The sequence below is a fragment of the Podarcis pityusensis genome (genome assembly GCF_964106645.2).
Source record: "Podarcis pityusensis genome assembly, chromosome: 15".
NCBI lineage: Eukaryota > Metazoa > Chordata > Lepidosauria > Squamata > Lacertidae > Podarcis > Podarcis pityusensis.
In genome coordinates, this window is record NC_138040.1 from 14,040,366 (window position 1) to 14,054,348 (window position 13,983).

The following is a 13,983-nucleotide window of genomic DNA, read 5'->3' on the forward strand; positions in this document are numbered from 1 at the left end:
GCCTCTTCCCCTTGTTGGAGATACTTCCGTCTCCAGCGAGCTCAGCAGCCTGATCTCAAAGCACAGAGTAAGCGGAGAGGAGGAGCAGGCCGGGAAGCCGTCCTCTGTAATTGCTACGGGGGCAAGGCATTAGCTTCCGAGATAGGGGAAGCCAGCCAGAACTGATAAGAAGAAACCAAAGTCATGTTTATCAGGCATGACCCACTTTTCAGGCTCTCCACAAGCAGAGGGAGACTGGCAGATTCTCTTGCATGCCACTGCTTCCCCAGCGACAGCTTCATCTCAGAGATGCCTCATCTCTCTGCCACGGTTTTCTGGGGTGTGGGGGAGAGGCAGGCAGGGTCTCCCTTCTCCCTGATCTGGGGAGGTGGCTGCGGAGAGCTTTGAAGCACGGAAAGTTTACTGACCATGTTACCAAAGCAGGATCAGAGCGGTCCACGCTCCAAAAGTCGCTGCTCTTTTGCTCAAGTCCCAAGCAAGACAGCTGAAAAGCTCTGTTTGCACCAGGTGAGCAGGCCTTGCCAAACAAGCAAGGCCTGGAGCTTAAAGCTGTTTTCAGGCAGGGCAACCCCAAGCAGATCTGGTGCAAAAGGAGCTTTTTAAAGCTCGGCTTTGCTAGCTAGGCAAGGCCTGCTTGGTGCTCCAGCTCTGGGAGGCTAGGGATTCTCGTGTGTGAGATTTCTTCCCACTCACCTGCTAGCCACAAGGCAGCTCCAAGGGTTAGGCTATATGCGATTTTCACGTATACATGTAATCCTTGGAACTGAACCCCTGCATAATACGAGGGATTACAGTGTATGCGGTATATAAATGTGGATGAGAGTATACGCAAGTACACAAAAATCTATTTATCTAGCTTTGCAAATATGCATCACACACCCATGCTAAGATTTCCAGCTTGGCAAAATTTGTGCTACAGATTATTCCATTTGCATTCCTAGGAAGAAAATTAAGATCCTGTTAGTTAGCTAGTTTTCTAAATCGCTTCAGTTGCCTTATAATGAAGGCAAAATGTTCTTTTTCCGTGGATTGGGGTTTTTCCTCTCTTTCCCATTCTTGTGCTTCCGTCGACGCCCTCCTCCTGACAGCTGCTGCCTCCCAACCACTTCCCTTGACTTATTTTTTTTTAATAAAAAAGAGAGAATAATAAAGAGTGTTCCAAGGCGCAATTATCATCACATAGGAGAACAAAAGGCAGCCTGTAGTTTCCGAAGTAGGAAGGTCACACAATAGCAGGCGCCTGGGAGGGGTCTTGAAGTCAATGGATGTTCAACACACACACACACCCATTTCCCTGCCTTTGGAGCTGTTTCGAGCAATCAATAGCAAGTTGTTGGTTTTTTCCTTGTTCCTGGGCTGCCCCCTCCCGCCCCGTGCGAGAGCCACCCCCTTCGGCAACGACAAGGTCACCCTCTGCGGATGACTAAGCTCTTGAAACATGTCAGCAAAGCCATACACATTACAATTAAGTAAACAGTGGCAGCGCTGCCCTCCTTTGTGCTGCTATCAGCCGGGGGTTTCGTTTTCCACATGTCAAAGTAACGTCACTGAGCGGCAACCGGGGCGGGCAAGAGGCTCTATTTAAAGCCCTGTCATTGCTTGCGAGAGAACGGAGGATGGAAGCAGGCGGGGAGGGGGTTTTCATTCCCCCCCCCATTGTGTTCTCTTGGAAGCTTCAGAACGCCCTCCTTTGAGAAGGGTATCAGCACCCGCTCATGATCCGGCAAGGGCCATTCACGGCTCCATGCCTGGAGGGAGCGCAGAGAGGCACAGTGGGGAGAAGTGGGAGGCCGGTCACCTCCCCTCGAGAAAAAGGATCTGGTGGAGTTGAGGAAGAGAAAGGGAGCCAAAATTATCAAGGAGCAGCGTATGGTACCTTTTGGTTTAGAGCAGGGGTGGCCAACTCCCAAGAGATTGCGATCTACTCACAGAGTTAAAAACTGGCAGTGATCTACCCGCTTTTTTGGGGGTTCGGGTCAAAGTTGTTGAGTTTTTTCAGGGAGGAGGTAAAGTGTTGAGCTTTTTCTAGGGGAGCCACAGTTGTTCAGCTTCTTTGGGGGAGCCAGTGATCTACCACTGATCTACCACAGACGTCCAGTGATCCACCGGTAGATCACAACCTACCTGTTGGACATGCCTGGTTTAGAGAAAAGGCAAGGAAGAGATGGCACAATAGCAGCTTGTAATGTTATGCCCAGCATGGAAAAAGTGGACAGAGAATAGTTCCCCCCCCCCCTTTCCTAACGCTAGAACTCGGGACAGAGAAAAGAAAGGACTTCTTCACGGAGCGCAGAGTTAAACTCTGGAACTCCTTCCCACAGGAGGCTGTGATGGCCACCTACTTGGTGGCTTTAAAAGAGGATTGGACAGATTTGTGGAGGAGAAGCAGTCAAGGCTTCCCCCTAAGACTTCTGGGAGCTGTAGTTTTTGTTAAGAGTGCTGATGGCTGTTAAAAGGTAAAGGGACCCCTGACCATTAGGTCCAGTCGTGGCTGACTCTGGGGTTGCGGCGCTCATCTCGCTTTACTGGCCGAGGGAGCCGGCGTACATTTTCCAGGTCATGTGGCCAGCATGACTAAGCCGCTTCTGGCTAACCAGAGCAGCGCACGGAAACGCCTTTTACCTTCCCACCGGAGCAGTACCTATTTATCTACTTGCACTTTGACGTGCTTTCGAACTGCTAGGTTGGCAGGAGCAGGGACCGAGCAACAGGAGCTCACCCCGTTGCGGGGATTCGAACCGCTGACCTTCTGATCAGCAAGTCCTAGGCTCTGTGGTTTAACCCACAGCGCTACCCGCGTCCCTGCTGAAGGCTGTTAGGAAACCCCTATTCCCTTTCCAGAGCTACAATTCCCAGAGTTCCCTGTGGGGAGGTATTGATCATTCAGTCACTTTGAGAATTGTAGCTCTAGGAGGGGAACAGAGGTCTCCTAACAACCCTCAGCATCCTTAACAAACTACAGCTCCCAGAATTCTTCTGGGGAAGACATGACTGTTTCAAGTTGCATCGTAGCGCTTTGAATGTGCCAAGTGAGTATGGCGCCAGTCACAGAATATTAATTGCATGTTTGAAATAGTGGGCTGGACTGCTGTTCTCTTTTTTTTTTTAGATAATATTTATTAAAATTTCAAAAGAAGAAAAATCACATTAATAAGAAAATTAACAATAAAAAAGAAAAATACAAAATACAAAAAAGAAAAAACAGTTAAAAACAATTCCATCTTTTCTTCACTTCTTTTACATTTACATGTTTCCCGGACCTCCTCATACCTCCCTCTTTTGTATTCCAATTCAGTATGTTAATCCAGCAATTCCTTTCCCTCTGGACTGCTTTTCTCGAATTGGTAAAGTATGGCCTTGTGGTGCCCGTTGCTTTAAGGAATTGGCTTTCTCGTACGCTGCTTTGACAGGCTCTGTGTCTGGGAAGCGGCTTACAAATCCATTAGACAAATGGACCTTCCTGTTTGCCAGGCCATGTACTCCCCCCACCCACTCTAGGCCTGCGAAAGAGCCTGAGGGATCTCTAATGCTGTTTGCGCAGATTTGGGCAGCGGAGAAAGGAGCCGGCGTCAGATCGGCAACTCTTTGGTCCCCTGCCCTGTTTGCCGAGGGCTCAGCAGCACTCAGAGCAGGTGCCTGCTTATGAAGACAGCGGGGCCCCTCTGCCACCGGTCACGTGGGCCCGAGCCGTTTTGCCTTGTGTGTCAGGCACTGCCGGGCAGCGTTGCCTAGCAACGCTTCCTCGTTCCCTCCGAAGCTGACATCAGCCTTGGCATGACAGTGCCGGGAAGCGGAGGTTGGGGCGGCGGCGGGAGCTGGCATTGCTACCTGTGAATGAAAGGGAAGAACTCCGAATCTCCCAGCGCACGCCCTTCGTAGTATTTTTCAATGGCTACTCGCCGCAAAGGCTAATGCTCCACAGTCAGAGGCAGGGATGCTTCTGGATTCCAGTTGGTGGAAACCGCAGGAGAGATTCCCTTTGGGGCATCTGCTTGGCCCCTGTGAGAACAGGATGCTGGGCTAGATGGACCATTGGCCTGATCCTGCAGGCTGTTCTTCACTCGAGCTGCTGACTCTGCTAGGTGCTGCTGGACAGGATGTGAAACTGCCCCGCGCAGCTTGCAGGCGCTCCCAATTTTGGATCACCCTCCCTGGAACCTGCCTAAACAATATTTTTCTTTGGCACCCTGGGCATCAGAAGTGCTGACATTGGCTTGCGGTTTTCTTCCAGCATCCATAGTTTTAAAAAATATTTTGTTTTGTCATGGTTGCTTTGCACCATTCCGAGATCCATCTGTGTGAAAGGGAGCATAGAAATCAGTAAAAGAAATGGAATGATAAATACGGCCGAGGCAAAGCCAGCGTCGCAGGCTCCGAACCAACTGCAGTGTTTTAGGGGACGGGGGGTGGTCGGCTTTTTTCAAACTGCCCTTCTCAGTTTGGCCCATTTCAGACAGTGGGCAAGTTCAAATGCATGTCTTGATTTTTTATTTTTTTAAAAAAATATATTCCCAAAACTAATCCTTTTTGAGGCCTTTCCGTGCCTCTCACTCACAATTCTGGTGACCTCATAAGGTCAGTTGCTATGAAGGCTGGCAGGCTCAGCCATTTAAATGGGTGGAGATCAGTCAGTGGGAACTTCAGTTGCTCAGCAAAGGAATTAAGATGTGAAGCAGCAGGGCAGAGAAGTGACCCTGACCGCCCTACCCGTTTCTTTTTTGAAGCTCCTCTCTTGTTTCTGGTTTGGCCAGGGGAGAAAAAAATATCGAACTTTAAAATGGCTTTTCCTTCCTACTGGAGCAGAGGTGGATGACCCCCAAGGTCCAGGTTCTCTCATTTGCAGGCTTCCGGGGGCCACGTGGTGGCAGTGTGCAGGGCCAGAGGGAAAAGTCGGTGGAGCACTGGAAGCGACTCTTACTGTTTTGTAGTAGGCTGTCTTCCAGCCTCTCCAAACTCAGAAGTCTCAGTAGTGTAGTCTGCATGAGCGTTTGTGTGTGTGTTGGTTGCAAAGTAAGGGGTGTTTTTTTGCAAAATTGGAAGTGTTTGCCACGCCACCATCCTATAAACTGAGGATTCTGGTTTAGATTTGGGGAGTTGGCTTTTGCAAGGCGCTAGTCCCCTCGCAGGGTAGGATGAGGTGGGCTCGGCGAGTTTCCCACCCTGCTCCCAAAGCCCCATGATTGCAGCCTGCTGTGTCACCAGCTGTTTTGCAGCTGCATTTTTAGGTGGGCTGTGCGGGTGTCATTTCCCTGGATAAAGTTGTATGGAGGGAAGGGGGCTTTAGCCCTGGGAAGGGATAGGCACTTGTGTTGTGTCTCTGTTTCCACAGCAACCAAAGACAGGGAAGCCCATCAGATTGTGAACATGGTGTGTGTGTGTAGATAGATGAGTGAGTGAACCTTGTGTGACCCCCTGCAACCAGCCATTCCAGAGTCTAGCTGGGTGTGAGGCATTGATCTGGCCCACCCGGCCGTGCCTTCCACATTCTGCACCTGGGGAAGCCCAGCTCCCGTGCTGAGAAGGCGTGCATAGCCAGCATTTTGTGGGGAGGATGCTGTGTCGCGAAATGTGGAGTTTCCTGGCAGTTAATGAGAGAGTTGCACGTTAAGCAGAGCTCTGGGGAAGTGAGGCTAGTCAACGGTGTGCGGATGTTTCTCGACGGCACTGCAACTGAACAGCACTCGAATGTTTCTGGGGGTGAGCTCTTTATGTCTCTCCTCTGTGCACACCCACTCATGCACACATCCGGCCTCTGGAGAGTGTGTCAGGAGCAATGCACAGAAGAAGAGTCTGCTGGACGAGGTCAGGGGCCAGTCTAGCCCTTGTATTCACAGTGGCACCCCCACCCTGGTGAAGCACATTACTGGCTTGGATCCTATGTGTGATCTAATGAGGTTTTTCTTCCTTGTTTGCCCTTCCGCCCAGACACCGTTTCCAGCAAGCTGCAGAACAACAACGTCTACACCATCGCCAAGAGGAACGTGGAAGGACAGGACATGCTGTACCAATCCCTGAAGCTCACCAATGGCATTTGGATCTTGGCTGAGCTGCGCATTCAGCCAGGGAACCCCAACTACACGGTAAGACCCCCACTGGCAGGGCTGGCCTGGGAGTATTGGGGAGAACATGCATCAAACACTGGTGCGGCCTCCAGAGCCTCACTGTCCTCCCTTTCTCATCTGTCGCCCAAGGCAGCCTAATGGTGGGACCAGCCCTGTGTCTGGGGGAAGAAAAGGCACGGTAAATTTCTGCCTTCAGATTTATTTGTTCATTGTAGAAGACCTCAATGCGGTTTACAAAAAGAAAAATTGGTAAAAGCAATTAAAAAGAACAATTCAGATCATTTAAGAAATTTGAGACCCGTTCTAAACTAAAAAAAAATCAACATTTGGCATGTCTGGGGAGGCATTTCTCAACAGAAATGTTTTCAGCAGGTGCCGAGAATTGAACAGCGAAGACGCCTGGCTGGTGCCAGTCGGTCAAGAGGTCCAAAGTTTAGGGCTGCGGTGTCGAAAATTTCATTTTGTACAACTGCGGGATGAATATGATGTGCCCCTGTAACAGTGCCAGTTCCGCAGATAGAAGCTGTCGAGTGGCAAGGCGATCTTGCAGGCAAACTGGTCCCAAGTTGTTTAGGGTTTTACATACTGATAGTAACACCGTCAGCATGGCCCAGCCGCCAGCAGGTCTTGGGGCAGAAGTGTTAAGGGCTGACAGGGTCTTGCTCGAGTCAGCAATAATTTGTAAACCTCAGTTTGGGGAATGAGGAGGGAGGAAAACGAAGGCCTTTGAAACCTGTCTCAGCAACTTTATGTGCTCCCCCGCCCCCTGCCACCTCCCAGGTGCCTTCAAATAAACCAGCCCCCTTCCCTTCTTCTCATGCCTCCTTTTCTCCCACAGCTCTCTCTGAAATGCCGAGCTCCCGAAGTCTCCCAATACGTCTACCAGGTCTACGACGCCATTTTGAAAAACTAAGCCCGTCGAAGGCGCTGCCGCTGCTGACGGCCGGCCTCACCGCACAGGGAAATCAGGACGGGGCTGACTCCAGACACTCTGCCGCCCCCTTTTTGCCGGTGCAGGCCCAGAACCCTCTTGGCGTGGGGGGGAGGGGAAAAAAAAGCTCTGTGTTGTTGTCTAAGATCTCGGTGCGACGCGCTGAGGCAAAACCAAGGTAGCGAGTAGTGTCCACGTTGCTGGTAACTGTAGGGGGGATGTCGTCCCATTTGATACTTTTAGCATCTGTGAGGAGTTTGTAACCACTTTTTTGCGCCACCCGTTGTTTTTCTTTTTCTTTTTGTAATGTAATTTCATTTTCCCGCCAGTCCCGTTGCCACGTCTTGTCTCGCTCATCCGTTCCCCGTGGGGCTTCTCCATCTCGTGCCAGCGCTTTGCGTTTTCTTGAACCACTGTAGGCCTCTAGTTGACACTTCAGAACATGCAGTCTCATTTTAAACACTCGAGAGACACACACACGCACACACACCATCTCTGCCCAGCCTGAGAAAAGCATACACATCGCACTTTATTCTTTTACATTTGTGTACTTATGATGATGATGATGACGATGGTGATATTATTATTTTTCTGCAATTAAACCAGCTGTCTCAAGCAGGCGAGGCTGAAGGAAAGGGCATCTGAAAGAGACCAGCCTTGTAAGAAACAACACTGAGTATTGGTCAGTTTGGTCTTTAGGAACTGGCACATCGTCCCCCCTTAAATTTGAAGTGTGCTCTCTCCCCACCTTGGTTGAAAATCCTGCCTGCTGCAAACATGGCAGTCTTTCCTGACCCATGGAGCTTTTCAGCATGAGCATCTTACAGCTGGGAAGAATGTCTTACAGCTGGGAAGAGACTCCATTTCTAGGGAACCTCAGGAGTTGTGAAAGGTCAGAGAACCAGCTCCAATATGCGCCTGCATGCATCTCACAAAAGCTGCTTTCTGGGGCTGCATTTAATGCGGCTGCCTTTCCTGATGGTACGGCGCATGTATGGCATTATTAAGGAAGTGTGGGGCCCTCTCCACGTAGGGGCCAAGTCCTTCCTCAAGGCCGAGTAGGGTGCAGTCGAAGAGGCACCCAGTTCAAACTGCTGGCTAGCATCTGTTATCGAGGGTGGTGGGGCGTCTGTGGCCCCTCCAGAAAGTGTCGCTGGGTTCCGACTCCTATCAGCCCTTGCAGGCAGGATGGCTGATGGTCAGGGAAGGTGGGAAGCTGGAGTCCAGCAATATCCAGGGAGGGAGAGCGCACATTTTGCCAACCCTAAACTTAAATGTGCCCCATTACTGAGGAAAGGTTAAGATGGTCCTCCCTTTCTTGCCCTCTTTCCTACTGCCACCTCCTCGCTTCACCTTAGGGAGCAGATCCTCGATATCCAAGGGCCCACTGTGCATGTACAGTTTTTGGAGCAGCGCCTGCTTAATTCACACCCCCACCCTCCCGTTAGCTTTCGGCAGAAGATGGAGGCACCTTCCTTCTTCTGCAAGAAGGAGAAGAAGAGAAGAAACAGGAGAAGGAACAAGGGATGGCATTAAGCACTGAGGGAAAAGGGGGAAGGGGTTGATCCATCCGGCCTCTTGCTGCTTCATTGGCCCCCGAATCCATGACATGGATCCAGTCAAATCCAGTGGAACTGACAGGAAAGCTTATTCACCAGAACCGAGCTGGGCAAGGGGGACAGACAAGGCTGTTGGTTGCCAGCACTTAAAAACAAAAAAAGACCCTGTCAGGGGGGACGGGACATTTAGAGGGCAAAAAATGTGCCAGGCGACTTCCTTTACTGCCACTTAGAACTACACAGGAGCTTAGCTCCCCCTAGCAAGAATCATTGACATGTAAGGAATCCCATAAGAATAATTTTCACGGTGATGGCTTCATGGCTGCTGTCTCCCCGGGATCTTGTGTTGTGACCCTTTGGGAAGCGTCAGCCAAGGAGCTGGTCTCCTTTCTGAGGCTCTGAAGGCCCCAAGATGGCTGTCCAACGGGCTCCCTCAAGCAAGCCATGGGGCAGCAGCTCTACACAGGAGCCCCACCCCAGGGGCTCAGTAACCTCACTTTAGCCACCTTCCTCTGATTGCCCAAGCTGTGCTATTGAGCACCAGAGCATGGAGAGGGGGCTGTAGCCTGTGGTGGACTGTCTCCCTTCAGGCCTTTTCTTGTGGGAAAAAAGGTCAATGTGGTTGCTGTTTGGGTTGCTGCTGCTGCTGCTTCGCCTGTGTTGAGCTGCTCCAAGAAACAAAATGGGATCTCACAGCAGTTGCAGTTTAGGGCAGGAGATTTGGGGAGCTTAGCTCAAGCATCTTAAGGGTTGAGAAGGCCAACAGTGCCTCTGAAATGTTGTCGTTTGGGGCCAAAAAATTTGCAGTGGTGAAAGGTCTGAACTTGGAGGCCAAGGAAAACATTTGGGCCTGATCCCCTCTTCACTCTCTCTTTTGAGCACGAGGCTGCAATTACTCGGCCTTATTGAGGTGTCCCAAAGGGGCTGCGTGAAGCCCCCTCTGGATCGAAGTTTGAAGCACCCTGTGGCCCAACTCTCTTTTTTAAAAACAAAGGAGAGATTGCACACACCAAGTGACTTTTCCTCCCTGCTGTCTTCTTCAGGAGGTCAAGAATTTAGTGCATCCCAAAAAACCACTTCCATAGCAGTTTCAAGAATGGGGGATGTGAAATTCTTGAGGGAGAGATGGGTAACTTTTGGGTAACTCTTCCGACTCAGTGTTGGGCCACATTCAGATTTCAAAAGCGTATTACGATGCCAGTTTAAACAGCCGTGGCTTCCCCAAAAGAATCCTACCGTTTGTTAAGGGTACTGTGAGTTTTTGGGGGGACTCCCCTATTCCCCTCCCATAATTCTGTGTGACGAGACGATGGACTATTAAACCACTCCAGGAATTGTAGTTCTGAGGGGAATGAGGGATGGTGTCTCCTAACAACTCTCAGCACCCTCAACATACTACGGTTCCCAGAATCCTTTGAGGGAAGCCATGGCTGCTCAAAGCGGCATCAAGGTACTTTAAATGTATGTTGTGATTGTGGCCTCAGTGGTGCCCAGCAACACCACGCCCAGGGAAAATGGAACTGCTGAAGACGGAAACAAAATGGCGGGTGCAAGCCCGGGACCTTCCAGAAATGCACCACGCCCCTGTTCTCTCTGTCTCTCTGCTGGGCCTGCTGCTGTGTTTCTTTTTGTCTGCATGCTGTGAAGTGTGGGGTGGAGGGTACTTTTTGTTTTTGCTCAAAATTGCTGCATTCTGAGGCATTTGACTGCGGGAGGGTAGGGGGTGGAATGAAGCTTTGCCTTGTATCATCAATAAATGTCATTTACACAGATCTGGCTGCCTGGTGGTGGTGCTTGTTCAGGAGGAGGGTGGGACAAGGCCCTGGACTTGCCAGAGCAGGGGACTGAGGAGCAAATGCGGCCAGAACCCTCCCTAATTAGCCCATGTCTAATGGCAGCGGCCTGATTTAAAGGCAGGCGTTTCCGCAGTGTGACATTTCATGTTTCAAGCATGAAGAATTGCCAGCACAGGCTCTACCTGCATTCCGAGGGCGAAAGCAGAATCAAAATATCACGATAACGTCGAAGGTGGAATTTCCCTTGAACGTCAGGCTAGAAGGGCAACTTGTATGCATGATATGGGTAGCGTTCTGCGTTGCAAGTTAAACGCCAGCCTGTCCCACCTGCATGCATGCCTATTTGCAGGGGACCAGGCGAGCTGTAAAATGTGCTGCAAGGTGATGCCTGATGTTCAAGATATTCTAATGGAACATGGTGTGGATATTTGCAGTGCAGTTCTCATCTTTGAAATGTGGACATCCAGATCTGTCCTCACACCCATTTTGCAGAATTCCAGTGTCTGCAGAACAGGGAGGGGGGAGATGTAAAACAGCAAGACAGTTCTCAAAAGTTTAAGCGGGATCAGAATTGGTTTACCCCTTGTAGGAAGTAGAGATGTGAAGGTCAAGAAGAAGAAGAAGAGTTTGGATTTGATATCCCACTTTATCACTACCCTAAGGAGTCTCAAAGTGGCTAACAAGTCTCCTTTCCCATCCTCCCCCACAACAAACACACTGAGGTGAGTGAGGCTGAGAGACTTCAGAGAAGTGTGACTGGCCCAAGGTCACCCAGCAGCTGCATGTGGAGGAGTGGGGAAGCGAACCCAGTTCACCAGATTATGAGTCTACTGCTCTTAACCACTACACCAGAAAAAAAAATGGAGGGTGGGTCCCAATCCCACTGGCTTTTGGTGGTTCTGAGATCTCTGCTCCCTGCATCCCCCCCCCCCCGTTCAGGAATTCTGGGGGTTTTTTAGGAGGGTGTCAGGGGAAGAACTTCCTGCCCTCAGTGAGCTGGCAATTAGCTGCGTGTTGGGCATAATTTGGAAGGCGGTTGCACTCAGATCAGAGACTGGCGCAGGGAAGCAACGGTGAGCCTCCTCTGAAGTCTGGAAATCCCGCTTTGTTTCTTGTTAGGCAGCGAATGAATAACCTGGCCCCACACTGCAATGACTCCCCCCTCCCATGGAAGCTGATTGGCAGGAAGCACAGAGTAGACCGGTGGATCCTGCAGAGATGCAGCAGGGAGGTTTCTCACAGTGGGTGGGTTCTGTGGAACCAAAGCTGTTTTGTTTGGCACACTGCATGCTTGGGAAATGGTTAGCCCAGGGTAAAGGGGCCCAGTTCTGCACCTTGAGCCCCCAAACCTCTTTGACACCCTCCGCTCTTCATGCCGTGCCCTGGTGAGATGAAAGCTCCCACTACAGGGAAGGGAAGGGCTTTTTATTATTATAGCTATAAAAGCCAGGCTCCCAGGTATTGTTGCAAAAGAATCCCTGTGGCTGCCTGTCTCCCTCTGCTTTGTTCCTGCTTGTGAATACAAGCAAGTGTCTTCACTCCCTTAAAGGCTTCCGCTCAGGGATTTGGCTGCACTTTCTTCCTCGCCTCAGATCGTCTTGTGATCTCAGCCTCTGCCTTGTTGCTACTGCTGCTGTTGAATCCTGATCATTCTGCAGGCGTCCAGAGTCCACTGAGGTGCCCAGCTGCTGTGAAGAAGAGTTTTCCTCCTCGCGTGTTTTCTCTGTGTGTGTTGACAGGAGCATGCAGAATTCAGAGGAGAATTCAACTCCATGAGAATCTCTCCCCACCCTTTTTAAAAATCAAGTTTCTAGTCCATATTGCTGAAGTTTGAAGTCAGGCGTGTGTGTATTCTGCCCTTCAGAAAATCCTCCAATGGTAGAATACAACAGAACAAAGATGCGCATTTATAAAAATTACATTGCACGTTTCTGTTTTGTATTGGCATGTATTTGTGTTGGGATCTATTTTATTGTGGTACTCTGCCTGGAAATCTGACTGATTGGTATATATTTACAATAAATACAATTCACACTAAAACCACAAAATACAAAGAATAAAATGTAGTGGTAAACTGTATCAGAACCTAAAGCCACAATGATTAAGATGATGATGATGGTTCAAAATAACTGAATGGTACCAAATTAATCAAGTCTGATCCAAGTGGAATGTATTCCAGAGTGTAATAAACTGTGTTTTTTTGGGGGGGTGGTGGTTGAGGACAGATAAAACACTAAAACACCAGAACTAGAAAAGTAGAAGATTCTCTACCTTTGCTTTGTTGATATGTGCACAGTTTTGATTCCTTTCGTTTAAATTTTGTTCAGAATGGGCTGGTTTGGTTTTTTCCTGTGTGAAACCTCTGCTGATGTCCCATTCAGGTCTGGTGCCAGATTCCCCAGGGCAAGTCAGGTCAGGAATTTCAGGACCATGGGTAGTTTCAGTGTCACAGATAGGTCCAAGGGGCTGAGAACAAACAAAGTCTTTTTAGGCCTCTTCTCTCCACACACACTGCCTCTTATTTAGAAATTAAGGCATACCACACAATGTAAGTTTTTGAATTAATACAAATTTGAATTAATATATTAATTGCACCATTGCCAAAAAATATGCACAAATGCAAAAAAACCCTTTAAAATACCAAGAACACTTATTTCTGACTGCAATCAGGTTCCCCACCCCCCACCCAAATTTTTATTTTCATCAGCCAAAACTCTATCTTTTCTCTTAAAGAACCAAATAGTCTACCTAAAAGACACGACAGTTTCACATGAGCCAGACCACATTAGGGCATAATTTGCAATGCACAGCTCAGTCCTGAATATGTGAAGTAATAGTATCTGCTCATGTGCAGAGTGCATCCCACCTGTGAGTAATCGTAATCAGCCTCTTATGTATGAAATTAAGAAGAATATCTTCCAGGTCTGAGGAAGGAGGAGGAGTCCATCGCTGTGATATCCAAATAGGCTCAGAGGCCAAACTTCATTTTAAAAATTTGCTAAGCAACTCAGAAAAAAAGAAACAATGGCACCAGCTTTTTTCTTCCTTTCAGCATTCAAGATATTCTGAACTTAAACCAGGAAGGGGTGGGGGCTTCTTTGAAGCAAAGGAACACAAGTGAACAACACAAGCAACGCTGACACCAAACTCTACATACATTAAACATAATAGAAACACCGCCACCCGACCCCACCCCTATCCATCTTCCCTCTCTCCACCCCCCCTTTCTTTTTTCTTTTTCTTTTTTTCCTTCTCCCCCTAATGCCTCAACAAATGAAATGGATTTGTAAAAATGTTACATGGAAAGAAAAAAATACGAGGCACTACACTTCTGTAAAACAAGAAAATCCTTAATAAAATATTTATATAAAAAAATAATAATCCACAAACCTTTTCAGGAAATAATGTGGAATTCCACGTTCCTCTGATTTACCTGCAGTGGCAGCTTTTAATGAGTGAATGCAGGGAAATAGTAGCACCAAGGTTGTGGTATATGCTCCCTGCTGAAATCAAGGAGCCCCCATCAGTGTTGGCATTCCACCAGCTTCTGAAAGCAAAACTTAACTTTTTATTTTATCGCTTTAAGTGGGGGGTGCTTCAGATGTTACGCTTTTTAATTGTTTGTTTTACTGTAT

General features: G+C 48.9%; 1 protein-coding gene across 2 annotated transcripts in view; it reads left to right on the forward strand.

Moving 5' to 3' along the window:
* Positions 1-7,321, forward strand: part of AP2B1 (adaptor related protein complex 2 subunit beta 1) — a 58,414-nt gene extending 51,093 nt beyond the window's left edge. For both annotated transcript variants that reach the window (XM_080982877.1, XM_080982876.1), the window contains 2 exons: positions 5,926-6,080; positions 6,901-7,321. In XM_080982877.1, coding sequence (XP_080839003.1) covers positions 5,926-6,080; positions 6,901-6,975 — 230 coding nt within the window. In that variant the 3' untranslated portion in view covers positions 6,976-7,321. The remainder of the gene's footprint in view (positions 1-5,925; positions 6,081-6,900) is intronic.
* The last annotated feature ends 6,662 nt before the right edge of the window (positions 7,322-13,983 follow it).